Source organism: Monocercomonoides exilis, assembly GCF_001643675.1.
Source record: "Monocercomonoides exilis strain PA203 chromosome Unknown scaffold14-1859848, whole genome shotgun sequence".
Taxonomy (NCBI): domain Eukaryota; phylum Preaxostyla; order Oxymonadida; family Polymastigidae; genus Monocercomonoides; species Monocercomonoides exilis.
The window spans coordinates 552145-569896 of NW_027150559.1; the positions used below are offsets into that span (position 1 = coordinate 552145).

The following is a 17752-nucleotide window of genomic DNA, read 5'->3' on the forward strand; positions in this document are numbered from 1 at the left end:
AAAACATTTTCTCACTTCCTTCTCTTTATTTGAGAGAATACACATAATTGGGCGTTTCATAAGATTATTTTAAATTAAATAATCTCATTATTCATCATCATTGAGCAATCTTTCCAGTAGTTCCTTTTTGCACTGGTATCTTGTGCGCACCGAAAGTTGAATCGTCTTTTCTTGAACAGCCTCAGCTGACGAACAGTAACCTTTCGGGGAAGACTTTTTTCTTTCGCGCAGAACTGGCGTTTGAACCTCTTTGTAGTTTTGATCCATCTCATCTTCACAGTTATCGCTTGCTGAAGATGATTCGCTGGTGGTGTTGCAATCTGACGTGTCGTCAAAAATAATTTCCTGCTTCTGGGAAGTGTCCACTGCTGCTGTTTGCGTTAAGGCTTCGTGTTGCACTAGGCTATGTTCCAATGGTGTTGTATTTGTTTGACATGCAATTGTTTTTGCACATGTCATTGTTACGTCGGAGCGAAAGTAGTGTCTTGAGATCGTGTCACTCTTAGGAGATAGCCTGGCGAATCTTGCAATTTGTGCCACCGGAACTCCGGCCATTGTTAGTGCGGAAATGGAAGCATGCTTCAACGAATAAGGGCCAAAGTACTCTGGAACTCCTGCTTCAGTTAGGAACTCTTTTGCAAGTTTTCTCAATGACCTTGCTGATAAGGCGTTCATTTGGTCTTTTCCAACAAATAAATGGACTGGGTTGGATTGTGTTGTATTTTGTCTCTCCCACAACTCTCTGACAGCTGAAGCCGGACAAATTAGTGGAGAGTCGATCAAGAAGGGAATGATTATGTCTGTTCTTCCGAGAGTTGTTTTTAACGAGGTGTCTAAGGCAATAGAATCTTTTCTAATCGAAGAATGAACGAGGTCAATTCTTTCAAGCTCAGTAAACCTGCATGCGGAAAAAAGCATACACAAGCAGATCGTTTTCTTGGTTAATTGTAACAATTGAAGCTTTGAATTTTCTCCAAGCGTTATGATGTAGTCCAACATGATCTTTGGATTCCAAATCTGCGGCTTATCTTTTTTCTTTCTCCTTTCTGCTCTTTTGAACGAGCGAAACAACATTTTTATGAGCGGAAACTCACCCAAACATCTGTCGAATAGTAGCTGAGTTAGCATAGACACTGCAGATCTCGTTTGGCACAGTGATGACACCTTCATTCCCCTATCGCGAAGAGTGATGAAAATATCGGAGCATTTTCCAACCCAATCACTCCACTCATCCGAAGGCGGGCCATATCCACGTTGAGCCCATTCCGATCCAAAATTAGACAGACCCGACATGTACCCCTCCCACGTTGTTTGTGCTAGACTGGATTTACAAATTTCCATAACGTTGTTTGAGAAACCTTTCACTTCGAGGACAGCCTTGAACCATTCTTCGCCAGAGATTGTTACGGGTTGAGAAGGACAACTCTCATTTTCCCTGGCGGAAGGTTGGCTCCTGTTCGTTTCATCCAAATCCCCGGATTCAGCAGATCCGCTTGGTTCCTCCACGTCCATTCGAATGTCCTCATTCTGTTCAAGATTGGCTCCCAAATCTGTCCTTTCCAATCTGGCATGAGGAGCAAAACACGCGCTTTTTCTTTTATTGCTTTCATGAGAACTGGGACAATCAGAGGGATTGGAGGATGGGCTAGAACTGTTTCTCCTTCCCATGGATGTTGAAGCCCGTCTTCGTTTATCAGGCTTCCTGGCCCACACCAGCGCTTCACCTTTTGATTGCATCTTGTTGCAAACGCATCGAGAGTGAATTTCAGATTCGTCATCTTCTTCAGTACTTGAAATGCTTCCGGTTTGATTGTGTAATCGCCTCCCCTTTCTAGCCTTGACAGGGAGTCCGCTCTTGTGTTTCTTACTCCTGGTATGTGTTGAGCTTTCACTTGAATTTGGTTTTCGTTTGTTAACCTCCAGATCCTCCTTATTAAAGATCTCAGGTTCGATCCTGCGTTCCATCGGTTGATGTTGAAAATGGACGTTGAATTGTCCGATCTGATAAGCAGTTTTCTTATGTTCTTTGCTTTTAATGTTGGAAGAAAATTGCTTAATGCTTTCCAAATTGCCCACAACTCTCGAAAGTTTGAACTTTGTTTTGTTTGCCAATGAGGGAGAGGGTGATGATAGTCGAGCGTTGTATTTCCCAAGCAAAGGCATGCTCCCATGGATCTTCCGGACGCGTCTGTTGTCAAGGTTGCTTTGGCCTGGAAGAGGGGGCAAAGGAACCTCGGCTGGTTCCGTTTCAGTCTCGATATCCATTGCTGAAGACTGTTCATTATTGACGGAGTTATTTTCGTCCTCCCCGACCATCCGGTTTGTCGAACAGTCCTGTTGAGTACTCGATACATCTGCGTGAGAAGAAGGGATGCCTCCTTGAAAACGAATCTTGTCGAATTGAGTTTTCCGATAAAGGTCGCCAAATCTCTTACCCGAACCTGACTTATACGAATTGCTCTTTTTTCCCATTTGCTGCACTCCGAGATTAGTTCCTTCGCCTTTTCTTCTTGCAATCGTACCGTGAAGTTTCTTGTGTCCCACAAAAAGCCGAGGTACGAGAATGCCTGGGAGGGACTCAATTGACTTTTTTCTTCGTTTATGAGAAGGCCTAACTTGTTGAAAAGGCTGGTGACTTCCTGTGCTGTGTGGCGAAGAAATTCTGGATTTTTGTGAAGAAGAATAACGTCGTCGAGGTAAGCAATGATCTTGATTTTGAATTTTTGACGAATATACATGACAACTTTCCTCATAATTTTTGTAAAAAGCCTCGGGGCGTCTTTGAAGCCAAAAGGCATTCCGTTGAAACAATAGAAGTTTCCGTTGAATTCGAATGAAAGATATGGTGAAAGCTCGTGATCCACCTTTATCAGATAGTAAGCTTGGTGCAGATCGAACGTGACCGCATAATCCTGCTGCTCTATGATTCTTTCCAATGTTCTGAAATCTTCCAATTTGAAGTGGACAGATTTGATAGCTTTGTTCAGTTCCCTGCAGTCGATTATCTGTCTCCATCCTCCGGTCTTCTTTTTTATAACAAAAACTGGATTCAAATTCTTGACTTTTTCCCGTTGGATCGGTTGGATTATTTTGTTCCTTAATTGTTCTTGAATAAGCTTGCTCATTGCATCCCGCGCTTCTTTTGATTGGTGAGGATTGGTCCTGTTGATGTTTTGATTGGACAGTTTCCTCCGCGCTTGTTTGCTCTTCCAAATTGCAAATGCACCTCTTCGTACCAGTTTTGCTCCATCGATTTTTGACCATTCTTTCCAATGCTCTGCCGTTCTGCCCCCAACAATGTGCGCATCCACGGTTAATTTTGAGTTTGTCCCCTGGATCGTTGCCTGGAATTGCTTCTGCTGTTGTAAAAATTCGGGCCTCTCTTTCTGGCAAACGTCCGGGGCTCTGAACGAAAAAACTGTTTATTTGAAACGTTAGATATAAATGGTTTCGAGTATTTCCTTTTACTGTTGTAATAGCTAGGCGCGATATGAATATTTCTTAATACGTGAAACTGCTCTTTTCTTTCTTGTTTCTTTGATTCTTCAAGAAGTTCTGCTTGTCTTTTTGTGAGGAGAGTCGAAGAAAATTCGTCCTTCATCTTTGCAGCCTCTGTAAACCCAAATCGCGCTTGTATACGCACATGTCTTGCTTCCTTTAACGCCTTTCCAAGGAGGAGACAAGCATCTGCAATCATTTTTCGTATTGGATCTTCATCGGAAGTCATTGCATGGGAAGATAGTAACAGTTTCATCATTGGGTATAAAAATGTCTCGGCTCTTTCTCCCGCTCTATCCAAGGCATCCTTGTACGGGCTTGTTGTTCTTGAAAATGGAGGTGGAGCGTTCGGTAAAAATGGAGATAGATCTTCGCACTTTAAGGTGGAAACTATTTCTGTGATCTCAATCTCTGGAAGAGGCATGTCATATAGGGAAATTTCTGGTGATCTTCCAAAAATATCAACGAAGGATTTCTCTAGGTTAATACCCTGGTCAGCAGGCGAGTCGGAGTCAATAGAATCTTCTTTCATTTCAGGTGCAACCTGAGAAGACGATGGAAGAGAGGGAATAGATGATGGAGAGGGAAAAGTTTCCGAAAAAGAAGGGAAACTACTTGTTGGACCACCTGTCAGCGTTGCTGAGTTAGGTTCGGCCGCAAGTCCAACTCCTAAGGTGGAATTTAATAACATTTATTTTTTCAGATCAGTGATCGTGACTGACCCTTAAGTGATGCTCTCAAATAAAGAGAAGGAAGTGAGAAAATGTTTTCTTTAAAATCAAAGTGCATATGTGCTTTGATTCTCTGCCTTCATCAGCGTTTGAGGATGAGGATGATTTCAGGAAGGAGTGTTTGAGGTGGAAGGCGCCAGAGCTGCTGGTGAACAAAAACATGGGAGCGACAAAGGAGTCGGTATCGTTCTCGATTGGGATGATGCTGTGGGAATGTCTGACGCTGGAGATTCCGTTTGGAGAGTATGGAGCAGAGGTGGCGGGGCAGAAGATTGTGAATGGGGAGAAGCCGGATGTGAGGAGGGTGGGCGGGAGCAGCTTGGCGGGTGTGGTGAAGGGGTGCCTGTCGCAAGACTGGGGGCAGCGGCCGAGTGTGAACGAGCTGAAGCGGGAGTTTATTGTGCGGTTTCCGAAAGGGGCAGCAATCATGACGATGACAGACGCGATCTGTGTTCGGGAAGAGTCCATGGCTGGGCTGAACAGAAGCAGAATCAGCGAGTCAGAGGAGTGAGAGGATGTGGATTGGAAGTTGGCAAGCAGGAGAGCAGAGGAGCAGGAGAGCAATGAAACTGAGACAATGAAGACGATGTGAGGTGTTTTTACCATTTACAACAACATCCTCCAAAAATAGAGCATCGAGAGGAATTGGGCAGGAGAAATGAAAAAGGAGGATGATTGAAAGGGAAATGGCTGTTGGGGCAGAAGCCTTTGAGAGGAATGGGCATGGTGAAAGGAGGAGAGATGAAGTGATGCACCTCTTCAAAAAAAGAGTCAGAAGGAAAAGATGAGCTGGATTTGCTTGAAGGAAGCGAGCCAACTTTGTGGAACGGGGTTGTGGAACGGGGCTGAGGAGAGTTTTATTTTTCTGTCAGATTTTCAACACAAATTATTTTATTGTTTTTTCATTTTTCTTTATTTGCTTGTTTTTCAAAGTTTGTTGTGGAGCAGCATGATTTGCGAGTTGTGCTGCCTGTTTGCGTTATTGAAAAAAAGGAATGCTTTGAGTGTATTTCAGTTCTGTGTGTTCGATATTTGGAATTATTTGTTCATAGTCATCACATATCTGTATGTATTTTCTGTTGCATCATGAAAACAACATTCGTTTGAGCGTAGCTTTCTTAGAAAGCATGGCTAACGATAATTCAATTCATTTTAAATGATTCGTAATGCTTCGACAACGTCTGCTTCACTTATCATGTGTCTAAATTCTTTCGTTTTTAAAGAAAAAAAATAGGATGAGCATTTTTATATGTGGATATTTTTTTCTCCCCCAAAAAGATAGTGACAAAATAAATGTGAATCAAAAATGAACAAAACAAGCTGGAGTATGTATTTATAACTTATTTTGTGTTCGCAATAAAAAATATGTCTTGATTTATTTTGTTTCACAAGAAAGATCTCGAAAATTTACTGTTGTTTGATTTCCTTCTTATCATTTGATTTGCTGAGTATGTTGATTAGAACGCAGATGCACTGGGATATGATGGTGTTGCAAATTCGATGAGTTTTTTTTTGTTTGCTGGCAGACAGATTTTTCATCTTTCTGCTTCATTATGCAGAAAATGTCAATATTGTCAAATCATTTGTTATTTTTTTTTTCTGATTTGTGGATTGAAATATCATGTTGATTGATTGTTAATTTTGTGTTTGTTGATTTTGGTTATTCCAGTCTTTTTCATTATCTTGTATTTTTTCTCCATCAATTTTTTATTTCAAACAACATTATTTCTTTTTATTTGAAATGCAAAATGCATCCACATAAAAAATCTCTTGTGTTTCAATGTTGTTCATTACTAAAAATGGATGATCATTATTGGCACTGTTCATTATCTTTCTTAAAATTCATTAACTCTGTGTGGATTTTCAAAGTTCATCTAACAAATAAATAAACGAGCAATTTTTCACATTCGCAAACAATGAAAACATTTCATTTTGGATTTCAGATTGCGTTCGTTGAATTTTTTTTTCATTTTTTTGAAATCATTCTTTTCGCTAATTAAAATGAATAACAGAATCGAATTAATAAAGATATAACAATGATTTCGAATAATTCATTTTTCCATTCAATCAACAAATCAGAAAAAAAAAATAACAAATGATTTGACAATATTGACATTTTCTGCATAATGAAGCAGAAAGATGAAAAATCTGTCTGCCAGCAAACAAAAAAAAACTCATCGAATTTGCAACACCATCATATCCCAGTGCATCTGCGTTCTAATCAACATACTCAGCAAATCAAATGATAAGAAGGAAATCAAACAACAGTAAATTTTCGAGATCTTTCTTGTGAAACAAAATAAATCAAGACATATTTTTTATTGCGAACACAAAATAAGTTATAAATACATACTCCAGCTTGTTTTGTTCATTTTTGATTCACATTTATTTTGTCACTATCTTTTTGGGGGAGAAAAAAATATCCACATATAAAAATGCTCATCCTATTTTTTTTCTTTAAAAACGAAAGAATTTAGACACATGATAAGTGAAGCAGACGTTGTCGAAGCATTACGAATCATTTAAAATGAATTGAATTATCGTTAGCCATGCTTTCTAAGAAAGCTACGCTCAAACGAATGTTGTTTTCATGATGCAACAGAAAATACATACAGATATGTGATGACTATGAACAAATAATTCCAAATATCGAACACACAGAACTGAAATACACTCAAAGCATTCCTTTTTTTTCAATAACGCAAACAGGCAGCACAACTCGCAAATCATGCTGCTCCACAACAAACTTTGAAAAACAAGCAAATAAAGAAAAATGAAAAAACAATAAAATAATTTGTGTTGAAAATCTGACAGAAAAATAAAACTCTCCTCAGCCCCGTTCCACAACCCCGTTCCACAAAGTTGGCTCGCTTCCTTCAAGCAAATCCAGCTCATCTTTTCCTTCTGACTCTTTTTTTGAAGAGGTGCATCACTTCATCTCTCCTCCTTTCACCATGCCCATTCCTCTCAAAGGCTTCTGCCCCAACAGCCATTTCCCTTTCAATCATCCTCCTTTTTCATTTCTCCTGCCCAATTCCTCTCGATGCTCTATTTTTGGAGGATGTTGTTGTAAATGGTAAAAACACCTCACATCGTCTTCATTGTCTCAGTTTCATTGCTCTCCTGCTCCTCTGCTCTCCTGCTTGCCAACTTCCAATCCACATCCTCTCACTCCTCTGACTCGCTGATTCTGCTTCTGTTCAGCCCAGCCATGGACTCTTCCCGAACACAGATCGCGTCTGTCATCGTCATGATTGCTGCCCCTTTCGGAAACCGCACAATAAACTCCCGCTTCAGCTCGTTCACACTCGGCCGCTGCCCCCAGTCTTGCGACAGGCACCCCTTCACCACACCCGCCAAGCTGCTCCCGCCCACCCTCCTCACATCCGGCTTCTCCCCATTCACAATCTTCTGCCCCGCCACCTCTGCTCCATACTCTCCAAACGGAATCTCCAGCGTCAGACATTCCCACAGCATCATCCCAATCGAGAACGATACCGACTCCTTTGTCGCTCCCATGTTTTTGTTCACCAGCAGCTCTGGCGCCTTCCACCTCAAACACTCCTTCCTGAAATCATCCTCATCCTCAAACGCTGATGAAGGCAGAGAATCATCATCATCATCATTATCATCACTTGCAGATGTCACAACTGTTGTTGATGAGATCGATGAGGAATCTGAGTCTGAAGATGAGAAGTCTGAATGCATCACAATGCAGATCACCATGTGCTCAGAGAACAGCACAATGTGGGGACTGAGATTGGAAAGAGATTGGAGTGGATTTTCCATTTCATCAAATGAATGGAGTGCCAGATTCGCCACCCAGAACAGGATCTGCGCAGCTGTTTGCTCTCTCTCAGTCAATGTGCCTATCGCCATCTCCTTCTTCTCATTCCTTCCATGAAGCAACATGAACAGCGAATCCCTCAGATCCACAATCAGCTTCTCATGTGGAGACGAGCAGGCCATTGCATCCACCAGATTCGACATGGATGAGGTTGTTGGGCACAGATCCTCCCCTCGAACAAAAGTGGATTCTGTGTCTGAAGTATCTGTGGTTGAGGTGGATGAAATGGATGGAGAAGGTGATCTCTTTCTTGTCTCCTCTTCTTTTTCATCCACCTTCTCCAACATCCATTCAGGGATCTTGTCGGAGTCTTTTCCCAAAATGTATTCAGTGGAGCCACTCTCAGACAGAAGATGCTCTGATGACTCCGAGTGTCCCAAGCTTTTCTCATACACCCTCTTCTTTATCCTCTCTTCATTCTTCTTCTCTGCCTCCCTTTCTGCTCTCCTCCACTGCTCCACTGGTGACATCTCCATCGTCACCATCTCAAATGCCTTCGGATCTTTTCTGATGTTATCATTCACAATCTCTCTCAGATCTTCTGCTTCATTCTTCACCTTCTTCCACCGGACAATGAATATGATGGATACAATTAACAGTATTACTACAATCACAATGCACACAATTAATGCCCATGAGAATTTTCCTTCTTTCCCACTTTCAGCAATTCTGCCATCTCTTTTTCCTTCGGTTTCGCTTCTATTCTTCAGGATAAACGAATCAGTCGATGAAGGCGAATCAATCTTTCCAAACAAAAGACTCACAGACACTTCTGTCTCTGCTCCCACTGCTCCCATCTGAACAGATGAAACAACTGCAACAATTTCGTTCTCTGACTCACTTTCCTTTTCTCCAATCCCATAGCTCTCAACCACCTCTTCCCTTCCATTCCTGAAGCTCAACTTCAACCAAACATCACATGGTAGAAGAAGTCTCCCACTCAGCGTGATGATTGTTCTTCCCTCAGATCCTGTCTCATTCCTCGCCTCTTCCACAACTGGGATGAATAGTGGTGATCCTCTCTCCTCCATCATCCCGCTCAACTCGCATCCTTCATCCAATATCCAAAGTGAAGAATTATCCTTCAATCCATCTCCCCCTTTCAAACTCATCACGTTCAACGATCCCAAATCAGAGCAGAGAATATTTCTTCTCAATGATGAATATCCTTCAATTGATGGGTTGTTGTTCGTGAAATTCCCTGCTTCAATTGTTACGCTTCCTCCTCTCATTGTTATTCCACCATCATGTGAATTTGAGATTGTTGTATCTTTCATCACCACAGAACTCTCCTTCACCTCAACAACTGATCCATTCCATTTGCACACATCCACTTCCTCATTCGATTGCTTTTCACTTATTTCCCCATCAAACAAACACTGCCTCATCAGAATATTTCTGCACATCAAAAGCGATATCATCTTCCCTTTCTTTCTTCTCGATGAACACCCACCAAACGAACAGTTCGATAACTCCACATTTCCTTCCATCCCCTCAACATCAACCAGTCCTGCACTCTCATCCACACATGTGATGTTCTCAAATGAAGATGACAGAATTGAAAATGAAAACACATTTTCCTTTCCGTTTTTCATTTCTGCTTCATCGTCATTCGCACTCCCCATCCATCCATTTTCCATTCTCGAATTCCCAGCTCCGCTGATCTTCAAACAACCTTTTCTTCCCTCAATATTTCTGAGTGTCAATCCATTCACTTCAGTATCCTCTTCCATTATCATGGCTGATTCACTCGAAAATGAAAGCCACATAACACTCACATTCCCCATTGAGCATTTCCCCCTTTCCACAAAAATCAAACAGAATGGAATTTGCTCCATTTCCTCCCCAGCTGAGCACGCTCCCTCAAATGAACACATGCTGATCGATGTTTTTCCCGAACTTATCTTCATGAATGATGAATGTGTTATTGGAAGTGGAGTTGATATTGATTCCACTTCTTCTAATGCAAATTGAATCCATCGCATAAACACCTGCCCATTTATCTCCACTATCATTTCTTTGCTGCAATTCATCCTCCCTTTCACAACCACTCGACTCTGCACTTCATGCATCCCACTCAGTGTGAGTGTATCCAATTCAATTTCCTCATCTATCACAGACTCCTCATCAATAAATATCTGGCTGAAGAAATCGTGCGTCAGATGCCTCAGCCCAAACCCAATCGTAGCACAGGGCAGCAAGGGCTTCCCACACTGCTTCTCATTGCTTCCCCCTTTCTCTTCTTTGCTCGACACCACAATCGTGTCTGACTGGTATTTCACAATCAGACTCATCAAGTCCATCGCCTCCTCCTTGTGCTCTCCCGCATCCATCCCATAGATCGCATTCTGCCTGATGAACTCCACATCACGGAAGTCGATGTTGAATTGTGTTTCGTTGATCTGCCTCTCAATGCAGTCACACACAATGAACACATCGTTCCCAATCCTTGCTGTGTTCCTTCGGAATATCACCCCATCAAACACATAATCCAGCTCACCCCTCAATTCAGTCTTCAGATACACCCCGCCTCCTTTCCCTTCGCTCACAGAGCACCCACACTGCTTCACACTCGTATTCACAACATGGAACAATCCTCCTTCATTCAACTTAAACAGCATCGCTCCTCCCTCTGCGCTTCTCCCACAACTGCACCCTTCAATCAGCGAATCTTCAACAACAAGCTTCACTCCACTTCCACTCTTGCTCAAAACAACACTCGGATCTGTTCCTTCTCCTTCAACTGATCCAATACTGCAATTCTTCATCCTCATCTCACCTCCTCCATTTGCTCCTTCTCCTTCAATCTCAAACAAACTCCCACTTTCCAATGAAGCTTTTATGACTGTGAATCCATCGATCACACTCACAACTTCTCCACCCACCACAAATGCACTTCTCTTCCCAAAATACGAAAGCACTTTGAACCTCTTCATCTCCAACTCCCCTTTCTTCACAACACAAAATGCAACATCCCCCATCCCTTCTCTCTTTCCCTTCCATGAGATTGAACAATCTTCCCATTCAACTTTCCCTCCTTCACTCACAATCACCCCTGATTCTCCATTTCCCAAAACATTCATCACACACGTCTCCAGTGCTCTCAGAGTGAATGCTCCACTGTTGCGAAGGCACACTTTTGCTCCACTTTCTCCTTCACTCCCCATCACAACTGTTCCATATTCCATCACTTCATATCCTGCTCCCGCTGATTCCACATCAATCCCACTCAAATCATGTTTCCCCTCCACTCTTATCTTTTCTTTCACTCTCACCACTTTTCTTTCCCCTTCTCTCTCAATGTGCTTCAATCCCATCTCCAATGTCTCACACGGATCCTCTTCACTCCCACATCGCACAACATCATCTCCCTTTTCCCACACCACAATCCTCTCACTCCTGTATTCAATCACAAATCGCAACAGATCCGTGTCTGTCCGCTTCTCATCGCTTCCAACAAATGCATTCGGATCGTCTTCCATCCCTTCAAAAGCAATCGCAAATGTCTCACTCCTCACTGTCACATTCAGTTCTGAATCCAAAATGAACATGTTCTTCCCCATAAATGCCTCATTCCCAACAAACTTCACTCCCTCAAACTTGAATGGCATCCCTCCCCTCCTTTCGCTGCAATTCACATATATCCATCCTCCTTTCCCACCTCTCACCTTCTCGGCCAAACATCTCTCCATCATCCCCTCTTTCACATGAATCATCCCTGAATCAAGGTTTATCACATTCAACGCCCCACCACTCATGCTCTCTCCTCCTGTGATGTTACTCATGTTGCTCTGTTCTATTTTCATTATTCCCCTCACCTCTCCACATATCACAGCTGATTCAACAGAACCAACAATAGACAGGCTCCCAAACGAGCAGTTGCTGATGCTAACAGACTCACTCTCTGCTCCATTTTGTTCCAACCCAAGAAGAGCAAGATCCATCAGACACTTTCTTGTCTTGATGTTATTTATTGATATCCACTTCATCATCACAGCTTGTCCACTGCTCCTGATGATCCGATATTCTATCGCCTCTTCTTCCCCTTCCTGCATCACAAACGAACACAATTCCATCTCCAAAACACCACTTGCTGTTGATGAGCTTATCACTGCTTCTCTCCTCTGTTCAAATGATCCAGGCAATTCAAACCCAACATTCGCAAACACACTCACTCCTTTCGAATCAAGAACACTTCCCCCTTCTCCTTCAATTCCTTTCTCCACAACCACCTTCATTTTCTTGTTGACTTTTCCTTCAATCCGAACTCCACTCACATCTGCCACCTTCTCAACACTCGTGCTCCCACTTATCACAATTTTCTTTTCTCCCTCTCCACCAAGCCTCCCAATGCCATAATCCACACTCCTGCACGGGCAATTCTCCATCCCACACCAAATTCCATTGTCTCCATTCTCACTCCCCACCTCAATGATCGACGAGCTGTAACCATCTATGAATATGAACAGATCAACCTCGCTCACAAACTACTGTCTATCCATCCCAATCAGCGAATTCTCTCTCTCACTAATCTCTCCACCGAACGAGAAACTGCTTCCATTCACAACCCTCCTCAAATCATCACACACAACATACACATCCTTCCCACACATTGCTCTGTTCTCTTCAAACCTCACTCCTCTCACATCAAACCCATATCTCTCTCCTCCAATCCCCACCCATATCCCTCCTCCACACCCTCCTCCATTCATTGTCCCTTCCATTCCAGCCGAACACTTCTTCATCAGCGTCACTTCTGTTTCGCTCCTGATCTTCAGTTGTGCATCCCCTTTCAATTCCACTTTCATCCCTCCTCCATTCCCTTTCTCTGTCAAACACTCCTCAACACTCGTGTTCCACATATCCACGATGCCTCCTTCCCCAACGACTCCAAGCATCATCCCTCCATCTCCTTCACTGACTCGGATATTGCTCCCATTGCACCCCCAAATGGATATCTCCTTTGCTTCACTCCCTTTTATCACCCCTGAATCAACAAAATTACACGAACTCCATTTGCATTCACTCATCCGAACAATACAACCACTCCCTACACAAACCAAACTTCTTCCTCCCATTTCCCTCCCACTGGCAATCACACTTTCTGCTGTGAGTGTGCTTCCTTCCTCACAAACAACAAATCCCATTTCTCCTTCAAAGGTTATTTCATTCAGCTCCACATTCTTCAACGAGACAGATGACAATCCTCCATTCGCTTTTATCACAGGCTTCCCGAACCTCATTGAATCCAATCTCAGTGAAGTCACATTCGCTTCTCCCTTTTCCACAACCAGCAAGCTGTATTCCACAAAATTCACTCCATCTCCAAATGTGACAACACATTCGCTCAAGTTCAGTGTTTCTCCTTTCAACTGGAATATCGCCTCATGATCCTTAAGAACAGATGGCATCATCAGCCCAATCTTCCTCATCCTTGTTTCCTTCAGCACCACAAACACTCCAACGTTTCCTTCCTCATCTCCTTTGCATGCAGCCTCGCCTTTAACAACAAGCGATCCATCATCCTCTGTTCCTTCAATCATCCTTGCCATTTTCGAAAAGATCACTGTCGAACCAACCTCAACTTCATGTCCAATTTTGATTGTTGCTGTTGTTGTTCCATCTGCTGGTGTGTTCTCTTCCCTCTCAATCGGACAGTTCAATGATCTGCACTCGAAAAATGCGTGTCCACATTGAGGATGATCTGCCCCTGAAGCTGAAACATAGATCCCACTCCTTGGAACATCCAGGAGATAGCACACAATCGGAATCACCAGTGTTACATTGTTCGTGTCCCCCATTCCCTCCACCTCATGAACATCTTCACTCAAATGTGAAACAAATCCATATCTCCCTTTCGGAATTAACTCCAGCTGATTCGAGGCAATAAACACATTCACTCCATGTTCTGCATGATTATTTTCAAACCCTTCATTCACAATCTCAAACACAACTGATGGAGATAACAGCTCCAAATATATCCCTCCTCCTCTTCCCTTCTCCTCCCCACTTCCCTTCTCTGCACCACATTCTCCAATCACTGTTGTCACCTCTCCTCTGCCAATTTTGAACATCCCGCTTTGACCAACACTCCAAGCAATAACAGCCCCATTCCCTTCCTTGCACACACAGTTTCTGAATGTGTTGTTCTCCAGCTCCCATGAATCGCTTCTCTCACTTTCAGTGCTGAATATTGCCCCGTTTCCTCTCATCCGACTGATCCTTTGGATTGTCACATTTCCCAGCATCCCTCTCCCAACTCCACTATCCTCCTCTTCCTCAAACAATGAGCAATCTCCCAGTCCAATATCCTCTATCAAGCAGTTTTCCATCTTCATTTTCTCAAATATCACTTTGAACGGTGAAACATCAAATGGGTGTGTCTGCCCATCTTCTGCCCCTGATATGATCAAATTCTTCAGTGTCAGCATCTGTGCAGCTGTTCGCATCATAATCAACGATGAAGATGATTTCACACTGTTGTGACGAATTGTCAGCAAAGACAATCTCATTGATCCTGAATCAAGTGTGAATAAACACTCATGAGAATTCAACAATTCTGTGCTGATGACACACTCGCTCTCGCTTTCGCCCTTGAAAGAAATATCTCCCCATCGAATGAATAAGGCCATTGAAGAATAGTTCGATCGAAGAATGTTCACAGTTCCCTCTGCTCCTTTCTCAATCATGTTGTATGCCTGTTCAATCGTGTTGCACGGATTGGTCTGTGTTGTCCCACAGACTGGCCCTGTAATCCCATCTGAACTGGCATATGTTATTTTGATTGTTGGAAGCCATGCATCGTAATCTGTTTGGCTGTTATTGTAAAATACTCTCTTTGAGGGGGTTGTTGAGAACGATGATTCAAATGGTAAACCTTTCAAAAGAGAGTTTTTGATTTTGACATCATTGCCTTCTTCATTTATTGCCTTGTTTCCACTGAATAAGCAAAATGATATCAATTTTGGAGGTGGTTCAGTTTCCATCCAACTTATTGAAAACAAAAATATTCCTCCACCTCCTCCTTCAAGAACACCTGTTCCTGTTCCATTTACCACATTCCCTTTAAATTCACATTCTGAGATAAAATATCTTCTCTGTTCGTTCTCCATGAATAATCCTCCACCATATGATCCTGCCCCATTGCGAATAAATTTGCAATTCTCAATTGAATTACTTCCACTTCCAGAAGATTGATGCAAGCGAAGTCCTCCTGCAAAGCTTGAAACAGCTTTGCATTCGCAAAAAATGCATTCGGTAAAAAAAAAATCTCCATTTAGTTTGTAAACAATCATTCCACCCGTGTTATCATCTGCAATACAATTTGAAAAATTGCATTCAATCATTTTCACACCTAATGCTGATTGAACATCAACAGTCCCATCGTGAAAATGAGTCATATTCTTGAATGAGCATCTGACACATTCAAGAGTCGAACTTCCATTCAGAAATATTCCACTTCCTTCAAATGAATAACCTGTATCATACCATTCACAATCAGTGAAAACATGTGTTTCATTTGCTCCCAGTTCCTGTCTTACCATATCGCGTCCGCCTGATTCATCAACATTCATCGTTCGAAAGCAGCACTCAAATGAGGAGTTTGTTGCCCTCAACGACGCACATGGGCTGTTCACCGACCTTGCAATGCCCCCATCAATAACATCCCAAACTCTGAAAAAAGAGCAGCCCTCAATCGTTGTTTCTGTTCTCGCTCTCAAAGCCATTTCTCTTTGTGCATCGGAAGCAACAGAAACGTTTGCCATCAACAGATGAGATGCTTTCACATTGCAACTAACATTCGGTGCTAAAAATGTTACTGATATCAGTTCAAATGATGAAAACGATGAATCAGAAAGGATTATTTCTCCAATTTTATTGTTAAAGTTCTTTGGCAAGGACGAGCAAAAAAGTCTGGGAATACGAGCAAATGGCTTGAATGTGAAGATAGAAAGATTCACAGAATAGATGCTTCCTTCATCAAGAGCAAATGGGCTATTTTTTGATGAAAATGAAATCGTATATTCTTTGATGTTTAATTTTCCTCTCTTGCAAACAAAAAAACATGGTTTTCTTTCGGAATGCAACTGCAAAATATCTGAGGCACTCAGAGATGAATTTATCACATGAAGAGTCGAGAGAATTGAACAACGTTGAAGAATTTGCTGAGCTCTGATATTATTGTTGAATTGTTGTAACTGCAATATAACTGTTGCATCCAATTGGTTTATTTCTTTGCCAAATGCTTCTTTCGAGTTTAAAATGGCAAAGCAGCTTGCAACAATCACAAATGTCAGATTCATTATTGAGCTGTGATGCGATTGGCTTTTTTTGAAGAAAATGGCAATTCGAATCAATAAGCCAATATTCAACATGACCCATATTATTCCTTGTGACTTCAAATAAAACAAAATAATGCATCAATTTTTTTTTAAAAAAAAGCCATAGTTGCCAGCCACAGTTCCATGCTTAATTGCTTTTGTTGCAGTTGTTGAATTTATTATTTTATTCATTCTTTCTCTCTCATTTATTTCAACATTTGCTTTCAAAATAACAAATGATTTGGGAAATGACATATTTTCGCTTCTCGTAAAATGCTTTTTCGCTCTTCAAGGAAATGTTGGAAGCATTTAATTTTCCATTTTCTGAACAATCTCTAATTGATATAATAATTTTACTCTGTTCGATTCCATTTAAATTTTCTTTCATTAAAAAGTTCTCCAATTTGCTAATCTCCTGAAGATATAAATCCATATTCATGCATTTCGTCGCTAAAGCAAAGATCTTTGCAACTGCCTGATTTTCTAGTGAAAGCACCAATAATTAAACAATCTTTTATTCTTCCATGCCTGTTACAACGTCTCACCAAAATTAAAACATCCAAATCCGTTAATAAAAGTTTTAAGTTGAAAACCACAAAATTGCTTTTGAACGCAAAGAAGCATATTCAGCAGCCAAATAGATGATTTAACCTTTTTTACAAATTTCTCCATAAAGAAAGGCAGAAAACAGAAAATTTAATAGAATCTTGATGACAATAAAAAATGTTTGCATGTAGTTATTTTCTAAATTTGATTGCAACCTCTAAATACGAAGGAACACAAAATAACAAATTATCTTTCAAACTGTACAGAAACCCATGTTAATTTAATTACATGTAAATTTTTGATATTACAATAAAAGTTTTGTAAGATAATACATATTTCTTTTCGATTGAAGTTTGCTACAAGGATTAATATGCGAAACAAAAAGATCTTAACCCATCAATACTTATGAATTGATCATTTTTGATATGGTTTGATTGAACGAAGATAAAAAAATAGAGGATGCGGGAAGTAATTTAAAAGCTTTCTGAATTTTGTTCCAAGTTGCAAAAATTGAATTTTTCTTTCGATTCTTAATATTTTAATCAAATATTTTTTTTAATAATGATAGAGTTATTGAGATATAAAAGAAGAAAAAGTTCGGAGCAAAACGTACTATTTTCTGAAAAGGAAAAAACTTAGCCCGTGTCTATTATTTCCAGAATTATTTCGAATAAAATGTGTATATAAAAGTTTAAAAGCAAAGTTTGCAATGAGAAATGTTAAAAAAAACAATTATTAATAAATAAATAAAATTTCAGATGCTCCTTTAAAATTGTTAAATTAAATGATAAAAATCGAGATAAGAGTTA

The 17752-nt window shown here is 41.1% G+C and overlaps 3 protein-coding genes across 3 annotated transcripts; 1 reads left to right on the forward strand and 2 right to left on the reverse strand.

Annotated features, from left to right (window-relative positions):
* Positions 1-87: 87 nt before the first annotated feature.
* Positions 88-4189, reverse strand: MONOS_8325 (uncharacterized protein; the record flags this gene model as incomplete). The annotated part of the gene is made up of 2 exons (XM_067878729.1): positions 88-3418; positions 3516-4189. The coding sequence occupies 2 exons, from the start codon at positions 4187-4189 to the stop codon at positions 88-90; spliced, it is 4005 nt and encodes a 1334-aa protein (XP_067730288.1).
* Positions 4190-4389: 200 nt separating this feature from the next.
* On the forward strand, positions 4390-4740 carry MONOS_8324 (uncharacterized protein; the record flags this gene model as incomplete). The annotated part of the gene is made up of 1 exon (XM_067878728.1): positions 4390-4740. One exon carries the CDS (start codon positions 4390-4392, stop codon positions 4738-4740), a length of 351 nt encoding a protein of 116 aa, XP_067730289.1.
* A 2657-nt stretch (positions 4741-7397) lies between these two features.
* Positions 7398-15842, reverse strand: MONOS_17368 (uncharacterized protein; the record flags this gene model as incomplete). Its single annotated transcript, XM_067870281.1, has 3 exons — positions 7398-12519; positions 12565-13063; positions 13142-15842. 3 exons carry the CDS (start codon positions 15840-15842, stop codon positions 7398-7400), a joined length of 8322 nt encoding a protein of 2773 aa, XP_067730290.1.
* Positions 15843-17752: the final 1910 nt, after the last annotated feature.